The sequence below is a fragment of the Sesamum indicum genome, linkage group LG3 (assembly GCF_026168435.1).
Source record: "Sesamum indicum cultivar Baizhima isolate 11 linkage group LG3, ASM2616843v1, whole genome shotgun sequence".
In the NCBI taxonomy this organism is placed as follows: domain Eukaryota; kingdom Viridiplantae; phylum Streptophyta; class Magnoliopsida; order Lamiales; family Pedaliaceae; genus Sesamum; species Sesamum indicum.
Window position 1 is genome coordinate 16,525,921 of NC_142659.1, and position 18,307 is coordinate 16,544,227.

General features: G+C 37.4%; 2 protein-coding genes and 2 pseudogenes across 3 annotated transcripts; 2 read left to right on the plus strand and 2 right to left on the minus strand.

The window, feature by feature from the left end:
* Positions 1-306: 306 nt before the first annotated feature.
* Positions 307-2,973, minus strand: LOC105157780 (uncharacterized). The gene is made up of 4 exons (XM_011074254.3): positions 2,491-2,973; positions 2,219-2,368; positions 1,588-1,905; positions 307-898 (listed from the first exon to the last, which is right to left on the minus strand). Exons 1-4 carry the CDS (start codon positions 2,899-2,901, stop codon positions 491-493), a joined length of 1,287 nt encoding a protein of 428 aa, XP_011072556.1. The 5' UTR covers positions 2,902-2,973; the 3' UTR covers positions 307-490.
* A 3,065-nt stretch (positions 2,974-6,038) lies between these two features.
* LOC105157848 (uncharacterized) lies at positions 6,039-8,485 on the plus strand. Its single transcript, XM_011074344.2, has one exon. It carries the CDS (start codon positions 6,319-6,321, stop codon positions 8,182-8,184), a length of 1,866 nt encoding a protein of 621 aa, XP_011072646.1. The 5' UTR covers positions 6,039-6,318; the 3' UTR covers positions 8,185-8,485.
* A 67-nt stretch (positions 8,486-8,552) lies between these two features.
* LOC148788731 (aminopeptidase M1-like) lies at positions 8,553-12,626 on the minus strand (annotated as a pseudogene). The gene is made up of 12 exons (XR_016064381.1): positions 12,272-12,626; positions 11,928-12,037; positions 11,594-11,746; positions 11,315-11,419; positions 10,722-11,215; positions 10,322-10,453; positions 10,162-10,248; positions 9,720-9,888; positions 9,536-9,650; positions 9,329-9,446; positions 9,038-9,170; positions 8,553-8,816 (listed from the first exon to the last, which is right to left on the minus strand). The product of XR_016064381.1 is annotated as an aminopeptidase M1-like (transcript).
* A 3,908-nt stretch (positions 12,627-16,534) lies between these two features.
* Positions 16,535-17,518, plus strand: LOC148788732 (secreted RxLR effector protein 161 pseudogene; annotated as a pseudogene).
* Positions 17,519-18,307: the final 789 nt, after the last annotated feature.

The window sequence follows — 18,307 nt, forward strand, 5'->3', positions numbered from 1 at the left end:
TTTCGGGAATCTTTTGTCAAGTCAGACCTTGATCAAACTTTCAACAGATTTTGAACTAAGCTTTTTAACACACATTTTGCTTCTATGATGCAATATATATAATGGTGCTCAATCAAAAAAGAAAAACTATTAATATAATGGCGCAGTCACTTGATTACGTTAGAGATTCTATTAACAAATTCAAACATAAAGTAACAATAATTCGAAAAAACTAAATAAAATCCAAAAATGAATAATAATCTAGTCTATATTTAAATTTCTAAAATACTAAAATTTTCTTAATTATCATTTTGGAAAAGAAAAAAATAACATAATAATAACAATCTAGTTGATATTAAAACTCAAGAGTCATCTGCAATTCTCTCTGGAAATATTAAAACTTCTCGACTATCATTTTGAAAAAGAAAAAAGAACATATGGACCAGCAAGTTCATCAAGAATGGTAAAATTACAACAGCAATACTAGGATAGCTAAAGTGTAGACAAACATCTACCTTCGCCTCTTCCTTTTGATTGTCTGGAATTCTAGCGGGACAGGAAGCGTTGCCAGCAAAACCTGATTATCGCGAACAAACTTGCAACCTAAGTACTCATAGTGAGGTCTTAATGTTATAGGGTTCATCCGAAGATCTTTGGCTATATCTGACGGGTCGGACCGGAAATCATCAGCAAACAAAGAGAGCACCAGGATATAGCTAATAAGCAGTTTCAATTTATCATCTGGAATTCTTGTATCGTTTGTAGCACCAAACAAAGAGGAGAACTTCTGAGACAGGATACTAGGTAATTTGTGACGCTTTGCAGATGTTACACCATCCATAGAATGCCTATCCTTGAACTTGATGAGATGAGTGATATATGACAATATGCCAGCAAATCTTCTTTTCTTTGACTCATCCTACAAAATTTGAAGAACGAGGAAAACAGTGAAGAAAAAAGATGACCTCAAACCAAAGTAACATTCCACGACAATGTGATTAATCTTACAGGATAGTTGATACAAATAAGAATCAGCTCTCATTCTTAATTAACATCGCGAAAGTTGAATATCCAGGATGAAATCAAACTTTATACACATCAATAATTTCGGCTGATGGTGAAAGAAGTTCCAGTCGTTTGGAAAACCCATTTTGGACTGGGTTCAATTCCATCCAGGAAAAATTCCAGTTGAAGTTGAGTTTGGATTACAAAACAAATTTTAAGAATTACAACAGTCCATAATTGGACTTTTCTACATAATTATTCATTACAATACAGCGGAGTGACCATCTCTCATGTTACAATCGTGCTGAATAAACACATCAAACTACATGAAGGTCAACTAAGATCATCTGGTAAAATTACAAGTGTGTTAGGCGTGTGATGTGTGATGCAAGCCTAAGGATATTCCTACAGCATTTATGCCTGCTTTACTATTCTCATCATACAAAGCCTTCATATACTTAACTAGAAATTGCATTTCTTGTGATACAACTTCAATGATAATATGCATGTAAAGAATAAGAAGCTTGCTAAAGAGTGTTAGGACACTAATACACTTGAAATTTAATAGAGCATTGAGAGCTTAAAAGTTTCAGAGCTTCTCACCTTAACATCTTCTAATTTATCAACTCTGTTGCAAACAAAACTTGGATAAACATCAGGGCTCACTACTGATCCAGCTTCTGCAAGCTCAAAAACATCTAGAAGATAATCCCATTCCCCTTTCAGAATTATCTTGTCGAGTGGATATGCCTTATCTGGTGAAGTGGCATCCAAATCATATGGTGGAACATTGCGAGAATTAGTAGTAGAAGCGATAGCTTCAAGTGCCTCTGTGTTTATCTCAATTCCTTTCAATTTCTGGTCCACATCTTCCTGAGTTCCTGGACCTTCTGTTTGTCGTAGGGTTTCACGTTTCACATCCTGAAATTTAGTGATGTATCACATATATGAATATCACCCAGTGAAAAATCATTACATGATTAATAGTTAAGGATACATTTTTTTAAGCTACGCCTATCCCACTTCACTCTTTCACCTATCAAGATTTGTTACTTGGTGGATGCTTCAGATTTCAAAGCCCCAGGTTCAATAGCACGAAAAACAGAGCACCTATAGTCGAACTTTAATAACAAAACATTTTGCAGAACATAGAAATAACAAGGAAACAAATATGTATTACATCTGAAGAGCAATAAGGCCATCAAACTTCTACAGATAGATGAAAGGGGTTTACCCGTCGTATATCCTTCTTTGTTGAATACATTACAGTCAAATTTCTGAATTTATCAGCCTTCTCCTCCATGGTGATTTCTCCCTTCGCTTCATCCAGCTCTTCATTTTCATGCAGCTCAGGCCCTCCAAATTTCGGGTCCAATCTGAATATCTGCAAAAATACAATGCTAGAAATGTCAATCGTTGTATTAATCATAGAATAAACAAAACTCAAATTGAAAATCCTAAATCCCAACCCAAACAACCAAACAAATAGAAAACCAACATCTTTACCCTATTAGCAGCAATTGGAACCATTGTCAAAACTCTGGTCTCCTTGTCCAACACCCCCAGAGCATAATTACACAGCTGCGGCGTCGTTGCCTCGCCGGAATAATTTGACCCAACAAAGTTCACCTGCGACCCATTCACGCCCACCACAACCTGCATTCTAGGGTTCCTAGGGTTTCGAGAATTCGCGCTCTTGTAAACCTTGACGCTTCCCGGTCTTGAATCCGAGTCATCGGAATTTTTCAATGGGTCATAGCCGGATGGAAAGTATCCAACTACTGGAGGAGCTTTTTGATCTGGGTTTTCGCCAATTGTCTTGATTTTCACGTCCAGGGCTTGGAACTTCTTCCCCCTCTTCGAAACTTCTTCTTCTGTTAGCGTCGATTTCTTCTTTTTTTCTTTTGATTTCGTCATGGTTTGGTGAGAGGAGTTCAAAGCAAAGCTTGAAGTGAGTTAGTGAGCTCAACGCATAAACCCTAATCCTCGAGACTTGGAGACAAAAAAGAGCGGGTTGCTATTGGATGCCCCTCAACTCATTCAAATTTTCATAAGGACCCATTAACTTTTAATAATCTTAAAAACACCTCAATTTGTAGACTTTTGAAATTTTCGATACTTTTTCATCGAAAATGAAATTATTGAAAAAAAATATTAATTCTATGAAAATTAAATATATAATAGCTCTGAAATTATTTAATTTCCTTCAATACACTCATTTTTTCTTTAATTCTCTACTAAATTTTTGAGTCTCCTAACAAAATAGTTTACTTTCTTAATTTCCTTTTACCTTTTATTTTTAACGACAATTGATGTCACATAATAAATATTTTTTTAATAACAAACTGATCCAATATTATAATTTTTTTAATAAATATTTTAACGACAATTGTACGTTTATTTCATTTTATAATTTTATTTCTAACACCAGTGAAATATTTCTGAATTTTTTTTAATATTTATCGACTCAAAAAATATACTCGAAACCAAATTTGAATTCATGCTAAAAATCATAATTATTGGGAGGGATTCAATTCTGTATCCCTACATGAACATGATTAGCCTCACCTCCCACTTGGAATTAGGTACCTATGATGAAATCAATAATAATAATTTTTTATAATATTTGAATATGATAAGATCGTCGGCCTAGTCCAGGTAGTGAAATTGAGGCTCCATGATCTTAAAAATTATAGGTTTGGGTCACACTTTATGTATAAAATGTTGTGTCTACTATAATCATAATCAATTTATTTGAATTAATAATAGTTCATCGCTCTTATTTAAAAAAAGAAAACAAATGAATATGACAAGATCATAAACCTTGTATATATAATATATTATTAACACTAATATTGCAATTAATACGATTAAAACTAAACATCTGCTAAAATGTTAAGTCACGAACTCCTTATTTTTATTGAAAAGAAATATATTTAATCTTATAAACTCATATTTGAAAAAAATCATCAAATAATTTATAATATCTTATAAACTCTCAAAGATTTATAAAATACTTGAAAAAAAGATTATACGTTAATCCAAAAAGTCCGTTTATTCTTTCTGATAGAAACGATAACTACATGATTACATCAAATTTTCAATAAATTGAGTAAATACATAAGTCCCATCAATACGATAAAAAAAATATTTTATAGTCTCAAACTTGTTCCGAAGAAACTGATAAAAAGTTTAGGACAAAAATGTTCAAATTTTGAGCTGTATAGCAACTGTGCAATTGTTTGTATGTAGATTGTGTGAATGTTTTTTGTGGGTACAGAGCAGCATCCAAGTTCAATATTGTTCGACGGAACGCAGCGTTAACAATGATTGCCCTTTTGGCCGTTGGGAGTAGAAAAAGACAAGGGAAACCGTGTGTTGCTCTCTTTCCTACATACGAACTATAATGTGTTGTTCATTATAAATCATGATGTGTAGATTGGTCCCATCTCTAAGTAAACTTCAATTAGTTACATGATGTACCATTATAACGAAATTATCTATGATAAGTAAGTATTTTGAAAAACAATAAATAAGTGTTTTATGTCTGTTGCGTATGAGTAATTTAAGTGACTTATAAATTTCAAGGTTTCATTTCCTTAACGATTTATAAGATGATGAAATACTAACAAAGTAATATATTTATACAGTATCTGAACTGTATTCTAACCATTGATGACCCAACACTTGGGAGGTTGAAATCACGATACGTAAACCTGTACAAGTATAGATTTTTGATCTTACAAATACTCTATGATCATTTTTGGACTAAAATATGTCATTTTTAAAAAATATTCTACTTATTCTTACTTAATCCTGCATCAAACTACTTTATGTATTTAGAATTTTGAAAGAACAAACGCATGTTAAGCTTAGTGAAAAATTCCGAACTAAAATTCTCCAACAATGAATAAACACACAAGTGTATTAAACTTTTATCTGTGGTAGGACGCCAGAGGGAATAATTAAGGCTGCCGAGTTGCCTAAGTTAGAAGGCAGAATTAAATTAAATGTAAAGCAAGACGAATATCTTGCATCCTAATTAATGTTATTTAGAGAGATGCGCTTCTACGTAATTACAATTGAAGGTTCTATAGACGACAGAAAAAAAAAAAAAAGAAAAAGCGTGTTAAGGACAACGATCATTGAACAATTATTTTCACCGATTTTAAGGAAGACGGCTCGTATTGGATACACGACGCCGTAGCTCCAGCAAAACCCACCCTATTTTCTTTTGGAGGGAAAAAAAGAAAAGAAAAGAATTCATTCCTTGATGACGTGTTAGCTTTGACCTTTGCAATCTGGTTTCAATTTAATGTGCTCTAAGGATGAATGTGGCTTGGTTAGCAAGGACAATGTTGCTTTGACTTTTTCCATAATGTATGAGGAGTTGGTGAAATTTTAGGTGAAACAATCATATTATTATTGAAATCTTACATCCATCTTTGAATTTTGAATTTTGCTTATGAGTTTTTGAAAATTAAAAAATGCCAACATATTTCTTGCATATTATGCTATTATATTACACTTCTTGCTGTATTTGTATTCAAAAATAATTATTGTGTTCGAATTTGAAAAGTATAATTTAGAGTTACATATATTTCAAGAAAGTGTTTAGGTAAGTTGAAAATCTTGTAAAATTAAAACTTGTGAAAACAACATTGGGACGATTCCGATTGTATTCTTGTGATGTTTAAGTTAATTGAGATCATTAATAGGCTTACGTCAACGATAATATTCATAGATTTTTAAATTTTCACATGGATCGTACATATATTTAACTAAATTTGAGTGAAAGTAGCAACAAAATGACTCTCAAAACATGTGATTTTTTTTTTTTTTAATTTTATTGAAGAAATTGAAGAATTAGTTGAGATCAAATATTGGATGACAAAGTTTAAGTGGCATTGCCAAACGCGTCATTAATTGGGGGTGTCATTCTCTGAATCGCAACATGTGAAGGTATATGGTAATTGCCAGTGAGGATTCTTGAAAATACTATTACTTTAATCTTCAGCACTCTCCAAATATCCCCATTAATTATTGTATAAATAAACCCCACTACTTCTCCATTTCCACATACCAACCCCACAAATCTTTGCAACAAACACCCCAAACAACAACAGATCTTTGCAAGAACACATCAAAACCCACAAAAGGGAAAAAGCAGAGTGACCCTCAAAAGTTGCCAAACAAACATTTCCCAACCCCAAAAGCAAAAGCAAGAGCTGCAAACTGCAAAGTGTCTGTCTCATAAAAACAACTCAAAAGGCTCCTCTTTTACCCCATTCATCTTTATCACAAAAGCAACAAGAAAACTCACAGAAACACACAATGGAAGAAGATGGAGATGGGGAAGACCTGACACCGTTCTGGGTCCAGAGCAGCTCCAATCTCCGCCGTGCTGACCGCCTCCGCCGTGGTGTATCCGGCGCGTTCTTTAGCTCAGGGCTGGTGGTTTTTCTTCTGCTGGTAACAGCTGTTTGTTTCTTGGTTTTTGTAGTGCCCTCTACTCTGTCTTTTAGTGCTCAGATCTTTAGGCCGAATAGTGTGAGGAAAAGTTGGGATTCTTTGAACATTGTGCTTGTTTTGGTTGCTGTAGTGTTTGGTTTTCTTAGCAGAAACAAGAATGAGGATAGGTTTTCATATTATGATGAATTTCAAGCTTCTTCCAGTAAGCAGAATCAGTCCCAGAAGTCCAACCCATCTACGCCCAACAAGTGGTATGAGGGACAGACATCAAATCTTGCAACTTCAAACCAATGGTATGAAGATTCTGATTATCAGGCTAAATTGGAGCGCAGAAATTCCTTCTTGAGAAGGAATAGCAGCTCATACCCCGATCTGCGTGAATTTTCTTCCTTCCATTGGTCTTATGGAGATTATCAGAGGAGATTTTATGATGATTTTCATGTTGATCCGGGTCGGGTTCCGGATCCGGGACAGCTACACCGCCGCCACCGGAGTTTGGAAGAAGTTGATTATCTCAGAGCAGCGCCGCAGACGAAGGCTATTATTGTTGATACATTGGTGAGTAAATCTAAGGAAGCTGCAAATTTGCTGCCGCCACTGCCACCAGCTCAACCGCCGCCGGCAGTACCTCATCCAGAAGAAATGTCGGATGGTACGGAAGAAAGAGCAGCACCTGAAAGCGACAGATCAAGCAGGAAAAAGGAAGAAGATTCGGAACCTCCCGTTACAGCAAGGAAGCCACCTCCACCGCCTGCGGCGGCGGCGGCAGAGTCGCCAGACTCGTCACAAGTGCTGGAAAATCCAAGGCGTACATATGAAAGAGTGCCACGAAAAAAGGAGAGATCAAGTAGAAAACCGAACAAACAAATGGAACCAACAAGACGCATTGTGACACCACCACCACCTTCTCCTCCGCCGCCTCCTCCTCCTCCTCTGCCTCCACCCCAGCAAAAGAGCAGCAAAAGAGGCGGGGGAACGGGAAGCGCAACTAAAGATTTCTTGAATTCCCTTTACCACAAGAAGAAGAAGAAGCAAAGACAGAAGAGCGTTGATAATTTGGATTCTCTTCTTCACGAAGCTCAAGCTCCTCTAAGCTTCCAGCTCCCGCCACCATCGCCGCCTCCTCCACCTCCGCCTCCACCTCCGCCACCATCAGTCTTCCAAAATCTGTTCTCTTCGAAAAAGCAAAAACGAAAGAGAACCATAACAGTCACACTGGCACCCCATCCACCATCTCTACCTACACGTCAACCAGAACCCACTTCCCGGACCGCGCCATTGCCCACTAGCAAGCCACCGAAACCCATAAAGATGATCTTCGATAAATTAGAGGAAAATTCAAACAGCGGCGGCGAATCCCCGCTCCATCGTATTCCGCCTGCCCCACCTCCGCCGCCTCCGGGGTTCTTCAAAAGCCCGGCATGGAAGTTTGTAGTGCAAGGAGACTACGTCAGGATCAACAGCAACACCAGCTCCAGGAGCGGGTCCCCGGACCTAGACGACCCGGATTCCGACGTCACGCCCTCCTCCGTGGACGGCGGCGGCGCAACGCCATTCCATCCATCGCCATTGTTCTGCCCGAGCCCAGACGTGAACACGAAAGCTGAGAGCTTCATCACTAACTTCCGGGCCAAATTGAAGCTTGAGAAGATCCATTCCATGAAGAAAAGAGAAGTGGGCTTGTCTGGTCTAGGCCCAGGCCCAGCTTCAGGCCCAAGTCAGATTTAATGTTTCTTCTTGAAAAAAAATGATTTTTTTATTTATTCCATTTTTGGATTATTGATTTAGAGGAAAATATGATATGTGTTTGGAAAAAAAATAAAAAAAGAAATACGTACCGTACCTATAGTGTGAATTTGATTTCATCTTGGAGTTTTTAGGTCCCTTGAATAAAATGGAGGCCGGATGAGGAAGATCGACTAACTTAGACGTGTATTTGTACGTAAAATTTCATTTTAGATACTTGAATGTCACGAACATTGTTGAGTTTTATTTTGATATAATCAAATTTTTCGTGTGTTTTTTAGTATATGATATATGGATCATAGAGAGGAAGTCACATGAGATGTCATGCAATCACAGCCGAAATTTCAATAGTTGAGAATCCTCTCTATCTTAGCTCAAATGAGTATCAATGTTAAAACAGCATAGCCTTATTTAGTTTATTATTTGGAAGATAGCTCCTTAACCAGCTCTGCAAGAACTGCTTTCTCCTCCTTTATGTGTTCAATCCACCTTGCTTTGATTCTGACAAGCTCCAGACTTTGCTTCAGAATCTACATAATGGAGGAAAGAGGACGGCTATGGCTATGGGTACTGAAAAATGCTTCGACTTCATCAGCAATCTCATGGCTGCAGAACTGAAAACAAGAATGTTATGTGTGTTGTTTCTATGTTTACAGTCATTTCAAGTTTTTTCACTTGATGGAGGGATATCCATAAATTATTTATAATGGTGATGGAATAGTTGTGTCAGAGTGTAATATTGGGTCAGTCTTCACGTTCCTATATAGGAAGATATGGGCATATGGCAGATGATTCATAGTGTTGAGAGTGTTGTATAGTTGTGTGAGTCACTTACTGGGGTGACAATATCACACACGAAATAAGTAAGAATCATCCTGTCTCCCCATTTCTTCATGATCAGATCCCAGTTTGTCTGCAAGACATCGAAAAGGCATTGATGATGACCAGGAAAACAAAACAACATTGTGACCAACCTAAGTTGCAAGTTGATGAGCCAGGATGTACATTTTGTGTGGTAACATTTTCAGGCAAGAAAGAAATAGGAAGGTTGAGCATGACCTAAGTGAACCTGCATCTTGATGAGGAACCTGCATCAGAGCTAAAAGTGAAATGTTAGTAAACTGGCTAGGTGGTGCAGGACACTGGGTCTTGATGGCCGTGATTTTGTTGTTGTACGTCATCAGTTAACATGAAGTCCTGAGTTTCTGAAACTATAACAGGGTCAGGACACGACGCCATGCAGCTGAAGAGGTCGTCAGAGTCATGAACTTAGAGAAGCTTCGACAGGAAATTGTTGTAAACAGTTGCATGCACTATTTTGGACTAATCTTATGCAGAATCCAAGTTTTTTCCTGTACTGCATCGACTTCCCTATATATCTTTTGAAGGCAATGCAGGCCAGTTCTATCTGCACTGCTTGCATTTCTTATCACAGCTATGTAAGCCGCCTGCTGGAAAAGTTGAGTTCAACAGGTTAAGAAAATTAAAGTGAGGAGAGCAGAAATATTTGATGTTACCTTTCTGGTGTCAACTGGAAGTAGTGAGGTGTTTCTGTCCGCTTGGAAGCGCTTTATGGCTTCTACTTTAGTTGGAGGGTGATCAAAACTAGCTAACCCCGTCAAAACTTCTTCCCTTATCAGTGCATTTAGGTGGCTTTCACCTGGTGTGACATCCCAGCCTAGTTTCCTGCAAATATAATCTCCAATTTGAAAACAAGCAAAAAAGCATGCATGCCAAGATTACTATTTTACTTCGTTATATACCAGTTAAGCACATTAATGAACCAGTCCGTAGTTAGAATCTTATTGTTGTCAATGCAACAGGGACGAGATCACGAGAAGTCCTACTCACTGTTCTGATGTATAGATTGTCATTATACAGTAGGGAAAATACTGCATATTTTGTCATTTGTCAATGCAAAATCAAGAGAATGCCAGGAAATTTGATATACTTTCTCACTCTGAATGTGTTAGGAGGAGACTGATGAAGAATTTCTTGAAATCAGACGCCAATTCTGGGATGGCGTCTCTTATGATTTTTAAAGCATTACAGCATACGTAAAGTAGAAGTTAATATCATAGTCGCCCCAAGTCAAATATGCGAGTAAGGAAATAGAGAAGAGACTTGTACATCAATAAGTCTTGACAGCACAATATATCAATGTCCTTCCTGTATGTATCCATCAGGTTCAGCAAAGATGAGAATGGCGTTGAGCAAGCCTCACATAGTGCGAACGTATCATCCAAAATCCCTGACAAAGAAGTTTCTATTGAATAAGAAAAGCATCAACAACCTATCAAGCAGCGTATCCTGAAAATAGTTTCACTTGTAACAACTTCAGAAGGCAACCAATGATTTCAACTACAAAACCTAACTCATATCCGACTGATATAGAGATGTTGGAGTGTACAAGCATGATAAATAGTTCTACATATCAACACAAACAGCAACCAAGAACAGAAAGCATGGGAATGGTAAAAACAATCAAGAGATATGGTTTATCAGAGAGTACTGTTGACCATATTCATCTGCTTATGATGAGGAGTTGCTTGCTATAGCTTTCCTCAATTGAGCTGCAAGGCTGTCGTTATACTTCACCCTATAGAAGCCAGCCTGGTGGATATTTATTTTGATCCACCAACTTTCGCCAACATTTTCTGCGTTACTATTTGTCGTCTGGCTTGAGCAGACATCGGAAGAACAGGAAGCATCCTCTATCTCCATATTCCCAACTTTTGCTTCTAAAAGGAATCTCTTTTGGTTATTGTATGACCTGAGGGACAAAGTCAATGGAACAAGCCACAGAGCATCGGAATCCAAAGCTGAAGATAAAACTCGTGCCTGAAAACGGCAGAGAAGCAAAATACAACAGCTAATCAATTTAAGAAATAATATTTTGTGTTGGATGTGATTGTCCTAATGCATCCATCCGCAGACCACCTGTTGTCTGTTGAAGAAATTGATTCCGAATTTTCCATCTGGGAAATAATCTGTCGGTAACTAAATAACTTACCTAAAAGCATTATTAGATAGCAGAATCAGAAAACAAAAACAACATCATGGTCATCTCAAAACTCTTTCAATAGACGAAGCAATGGAAATAAAAAGTTACCCAAGTTGCAACACCCTCCTTAAGCCACAGATGAGTCCACCATTCCATTATAACCAAGTTACCTAACCAGTCTTTTGCAACTTCATGAGCCACAACAACTGTAAGCTGTCATGGAAAAGATGATTATTTAGAAACGGTTATGGGATATGGAATATAAGAAACAAGAATCATGTGGAAGATAGATTATTTGAGTATTACAAAAGGTTATTTACAATTAGAAAAAAGCAATTCAAAAGATGAATGAATTCATAAAACAACATTGTCAGATTTGAGTCCTACCCGCTGTACATTAGCTGCTGCAGAATGCAAATCATCTTGAAGTAACTCCGTCTCACTGAACGTAATCAAACCAAAATTCTCCATAGCTGCATCAGAGAATTCAGGAACTGCAACCAGATCCAGTTTTGGAGTGGATAAGGCATTGAGAAGTACCTGCAGTTTTCCACATTCATGTAAGCCTATAGTTCAATTCATATCGCAGGGTCGTGTTTAAGTCTTTTATGACTTCAAATGAGCTAGGTTATGGTTTCGATCATCTTATGAGTTCATGGTCTTCTCAATTTTAACAATTATTTCTGAATCTTGATTTCAAAGGAAAAGATGGACAACTTACATCTTAAAGAAGTCGAGTGTTTTCAGAGCAAACTTCCCTTTCTCACTTTTACCAACGGGACAATAAGCATGAACTTTAGTTCCTGCATGAACAGATTGGAGTTGAGAATTCTATGACGGATAGGCAAACACTAATGCAGTCTTTTATCCCTTGATCCTGTGAATACCGTCATCTGTTGTATCTGCAACATAGTCAAATAAACCGACCACAACAAACAAGAACAAGAATTCATGATCAAGCCAAAAAAACCAAAGGAAACGAGATCAAGAATTATTAACAGAAATTAGCACACCCCAAGCCTTTTGAGCTCCTACAAAAGCGATTAGAAAAAACAAAAAGCATACTTGCTTGTGAGAGCCGGTGAAGGAGACTTGACTAATAACAAGTTCGAGTGCATTCAATACTAGAAATTTGGTGACCCCATTAATGAAAACATCAATCAGCATACTCCCAGAAAAAGTGCAGGCAGAAAGGTCCAGCTTTATAGTGAGATCATAGCGTTAGGGGACTGCGAATTCAAGAAGTCTTGTTTGCCCTTTGAACTGCTCAAGTTTCTGTTCCTCCAACTCCATGTCTTGCTATTTGTCGTCAACTTTCTTGGTCTTCTACTCTTTACTGAAATTTAGCCAAGAGAGTGATCACTGATCAACAGTAGCTGAAGATATTACAGAACTTTGTTCTGCACATAGACTTTTGTCTTTTTTCTTTTTCTCTTTATTTAATTCAAATTTATTTGCTTAATTGAAGGATGTTCATAGTTTCAAGCGCGAGTTCACAACTATTTACTTTGTTTGGACTAAAAATTTCATGAATATTGACTAATTTTAATTAATCAGTGCAAAAAAAAAAATTCATTGTCTAAATCCGGTAAAACTTAATTTAATTTGAGTTAAGAACTTTTTGCTCTAGAATAAGTGAAAAATTTGCCAAATCATGTGTGTGTATATGAATTTGAGATAGCAATTATACAAATTTTTATTAGGAACTGTAGGGTATAACCCTCCAGTGGTATCAGAGCCGATTCTCCGATCTGCGTTGATCCTGGTGACGGTAAAACCTTCGCATAACCCTTCCTCTGGTTCTTATTCGCTTCTGTTTTATTTTTCTTTACTGTCGTTGTTATTCCTTTACATTACTCCTGTTAGCCGCGGTAAAACCCCCTAATATCCCTCCTGGCCGGACCCCTGAGGTCGTCGGGTATCTGGACGGGACTTAGGCTGGTTAGCCTCGGTTCTAATACACCTGCCTTTAATTTCTGTTCTATCTACTCTCTGTTAATACGTCTGCGAATCTTGTGTTTTTCTGTGGACGTTTGATAACTGATTTACTTCTGTTGTTTCTGCTATTCCGTATACAGTGTTGCTCTTTATCTGAATAATCTTGTGATTTCTCTTCTGCATACTCGGTTTTCACTTCCTTGATAAAGTTTGAGTTTCTGTAGTGCTGTGCAAACCTGTTTTTAAAATTCTACTGTTTCGGGATTTTTTTTTTTTGCCTTACTAAAACCCTAGACTGTTTTCTTCAAAATCTTTTTTAAAATGGCTGGTTATAGCCTTCAACCATTTGACGGAAAAACCGACTTTTCTATATGGGAACAAAAGATGAAAGGCATCCTTATCCAACAAAAGGTTTTTAAAGCCATTGATGGCAAATACGCTGAAAATATTTCTGAGGAAAAGAAATTAGAAAATGATGAATTTGCATATTCCTCTATTGTTTTGAATCTATCTGATACTGTTTTAAGAAAAGTCGGAAAACTGGAATCTTCTAAAGCTTTGTGGGATAAGTTGGAGGAATTGTTTACTGAAATCTCCCTTCCTAATAAACTGTTTTTGCTGGAAAAATTTTTCCGTTATAAACTTGATTTGTCCAAAAATATTGATGAAAACCTTGATGACTTCACTAAGCTAATTCAAGATATTAAACTTGCTGGTGACAAATACATTGATGAATATTCCCCCATTGTTCTCCTAAATGCAATACCTGAATCTTACTCTGACGTGAAAGCTGCTATCAAATATGGTAGAGATAGTATTAATTTAGAAACTGTAGTAAATGGGCTTAAGAGTAAAGAACTAGATCTCAAAGTTAATAAACCTAGCCAAAACCATTATGAGATCAATTCCGTTAGGGGTAGAACAAGATTCAGGAACTTTAATTCTCGATATAATAGTAGGAGCAGAAGTAAGACTAAAACCAATAGAAGTAAGTCTAGACCTCGAGAGACAAACCTTAGAGATGACAAAATTAGAGATAGACGATGCTACAATTGTGGAACCAAAGGCCATTATATCAAAGATTGTAGAAAACCTAGACGTGAGAACAGGGATAGAAATTATGATGATAAAGAAAAAGTCAGTAATGTGTCTATTGAATCAAATGGTGAAGTCTTTGTTGTTTATGAAGCAAATTCTGTGAGTACTTTTGACATGCATGAATGGCTTATAGATTCCGGTTGCACATTTCATATGAGTCCTTTCAAAGACATTTTCACAAACTTGAAATATGAGCATGCTGGTTTTGTTTCAATGGCAAATGAGAAAAAATGTGAAATCAAAGGTCTTGGTGACATCTCATTATGTTTTGATGGTTATAAAATGCTTTTGAAAAATGTCAGATATGTTCCTGACTTAAGTCACAACCTCATATCATGTGCTGCATTAGAAGAAAATGGTTTAGAAGGTAGGTGGGGCAAAGGCCTCATGAAAATTATGAAAGGCTCTTTAGTGGTTTTCAAAGCTGAACGAAAACGGAATCTTTACATATGCACCGCATCTTATGATAACATTGCTGCATCAGTCTCTGTGTGTGACTTAACTTCCTTATGGCATAAGAGATTAGGCCACATTAGTCAAAAAGGTCTTGATTTTTTAAAAAGAGATGGTGTCTTAAATGATAAAGTAGATAAACTGGATTTCTGTGATGAATGTGTTATGGGTAAACAGCATAGAGTACAATTCCCTACCTCCCCATCCCCAAACCCATCTATGTCCCCATGTATTTTAGACTATGTGCATGCAGATGTTTGGGGTCCTAGTACTGTACCCACCCATGGTGGAAATCGCTATTTTCTTTCTATTATTGATAACTTCTCTCGTAAAGTTTTTGTCTTTCTTATGAAACATAAATCTGAAGTTTTTGATAAATTCAAAAATTGGAAAATCTTTGTTGAAAACCAAACGGGAAAAAAGTTGAAATCTCTTAGAACTGATAATGGGCTTGAATTTTGCAACAAAAACTTTTCTGATTTGTGTGAAGAATTCGGTATTAAAAGGCACAAAACAAATCCTTACACACCTCAACAAAATGGTATTGCTGAACGCATGAACCGCACACTACTTGATAAAGTTAGATGTCTTTTGATTAGTTCTGGTTTACCGAAGTCTTTCTGGGGAGAAGCTGTTTTAACTGCTGCACATCTTATTAATATGTCCCCCTCTGTGCCTTTACTTGGAAAAACCCCTGATTTCATGTGGAATGGTAGAATCCCTGATTTATCAGCTTTGCGTGTGTTTGGTTGTGCTGCTTTTGTTCTTCAAGATTCTGATAAACTTGATCCTAAATCTCTTAAGTGTGTTTTTATTGGTTATCCTGCGGGTATCAAAGGCTATAGACTTTGGATTAGGAGTCAACCAGGGTTTAAAGTTTTAATTAGCCGGAATGTCACGTTTAATGAAAATGAAATGCCATGTCTAGCAAAAACCCAACCTATAGAAACAGAATCGACCTTTAACAAAGTCAATTTAGAGGATAACCAAGAAGGGGAGGAATTAGGAAACCATTAGGAACAATTAAGTGAAAACGAACAATTAGGGAACAACCAAGAAGAAGAATTTTCAGAAACTCAGAACCCATTAGATAACTACCTTCTTACTAGAGACAGAGATAGAAGACAGACTAGAAAACCAACAAAGCTTAGGGATTTTCACACTAGCTTTAACACCGAACTTATAGAACCCTCTAGTGTCGAAGAAGCCTTAAAATCAGAAAAATGGCTTAGTGCTATGAAAGAGGAAATAAAATCTTTGAAAGACAATAAAACCTGGGTCCTTGTCCCTAAACCAGAAAATGCCTCTATTGTTGATTGTAAATGGCTATTCAAAATAAAACAAGAAAATCCTATAAAATACAAGGCTAGATTAGTTGCTAAAGGTTTCACACAAAAAGAAGGAATTGATTATAATGAGATTTTTTCACCTGTTGTTAAATACACCACTGTTCGCATAATACTTGCCCTCACTGCTCACTATGATTGGGAATTAAAACAAATGGACGTTAAAACTGCTTTTCTACATGGTGATTTAGATGAAAACATTTACATGCATCAACCATTTGGCTTTACTGATATCTCTAAACCTGATTATGTGTGTTTGCTTAAAAAATCGCTTTATGGGCTGAAACAATCCCCTCGACAATGGAATAAAAAAATTGATGAGTTCATGTTATCTTTAAATTTCACTAGAAGCCAATATGATCATTGTCTTTATTTCAAGCATGTGCATGATTCCCCTATATTCTTGGTATTATATGTCGATGACATGCTAATTGCTAGTCCTAGCTTACATCTTATATCTTCTTTACAAAGAGATTTATGCAAAGCTTTTGAGATGAAAGATCTTGGCAACGCAAAACAGATTCTTGGTATGAATATTGCTAGAGATAGAAAACAGTTTCTCATTTCTCTGAATCAAAGATCATACCTTTCAAATGTTCTTAAAAAATTCTCTATGGAAAATGCAAAACCCACCTCTGTCCCCTAGGCAGCCCATTTTCAATTAAGTAAAGAGCAATGCCCCAAAACAGTTTCAGAAATACGAAAAATGGAAAATGTTCCTTACTCTAATTTGATTGGTTCCATTATGTTTCTAATGGTGTGTACTAGGCCTGATGTAGCCTACTCTATCAGCTGTCTTAGTCGTTTTATGTCAAATCCCGGTCCCCCACATTGGGAAGCCTTGAAATGGTTACTAAGATACTTACGAGGATCCGAGAACATTGGGATCATGTTTTCTAAGCATTCAAATGATACTCGATTGGTAGGCTATGTGGATTCGAATTATGCAAATGATAGAGATAGCCGTAAATCCACATCATCTTATGTCTTTACTTTTTATGGCTCATGCATTAGTTGGAAATCCCAACTACAACATATTGTTGCATTATCCACTACGGAAGCTGAATATATTGCTACCACTGAAGCTTTCAAAGAAGCTCTATGGCTTGATGGTTTGATAAAAGAAATTGGTTTCTCAAAAGAAAAACTTGTTATCTTTTCTGATAGTCAATCTTCCATTCAATTGTGCAAAAATCCCGTCTTTCATGATAGGACCAAGCATATAGATGTAAGGTTTCATTTCATTAGAGATATTGTAGGGAGAGATGTAATCAAACTTGAAAAAATCAGCTCTGAAGATAATCCTGCCGACATGGGCACCAAATGCCTGCCCACTGAGAAATTCAGTAAGTGTTTAATATTACTGCACTTAAATACTGACTAAACCTCTGCTGCTTTTAGTCTTCTGTGTTGCAGGTACACCCACGGAGAACTTGTTTTTGGCGATGATGAAAAAGACCAGATCCAAAACCCCTGACCTACCCATTGGGTATTTGGTCCACGGTGGGGTATGTTGTAAATATGGCCCAAAACCGGAAGCCCAAACTATAAGCCCACAACTCACTTGGAGGCCCACCCGACTACCCGATCCAACCCGACTACCCGACCCGAGTACCTCACTTATATACCCTCTTCTCTCAAAACCCTAATCAGTTTCTTCTCTCTCTCTCACCTCTCCTCTCCCTCACTCCGCCGATTCACTCTCCCTCTTCCTTCTTGCCGGTTACCGCATGACGGTTAGAATAGCCACCGTCCGGCGGTTTTCTGAAGCCAATCTAATGGCTTCAAGAAAACCCCCAAACGGTTGTGTTCCTTCGGCAGTTACTTGAGACTTTCTATAAAAGGGGATTTCCCCCTTTCCGCTCGGTGCGCGAACTGAAATCTGTTTTTCGATACACTTTCCCCTTGCCTTATCTCTGTGATATTCTGTGTGTGGGTTTCCGGGTATATTGACGGGTCTTTGTGATTCGAGGTGTTTCTTGGGTGGTTCGGGTGGAGTAGCCGTGAGTTGTGAGGGCTGGTTTGGGAACGGTACTTTGTGGTTCGGGTGGCCCAAAACCGGAAGCCCAAACTATAAGCCCACAACTCACTTGGAGGCCCACCCGACTACCCGATCCAACCCGACTACCCGACCCGAGTACCTCACTTATATACCCTCTTCTCTCAAAACCCTAATCAGTTTCTTCTCTCTCTCTCACCTCTCCTCTCCCTCACTCCGCCGATTCACTCTCCCTCTTCCTTCTTGCCGGTTACCGCATGACGGTTA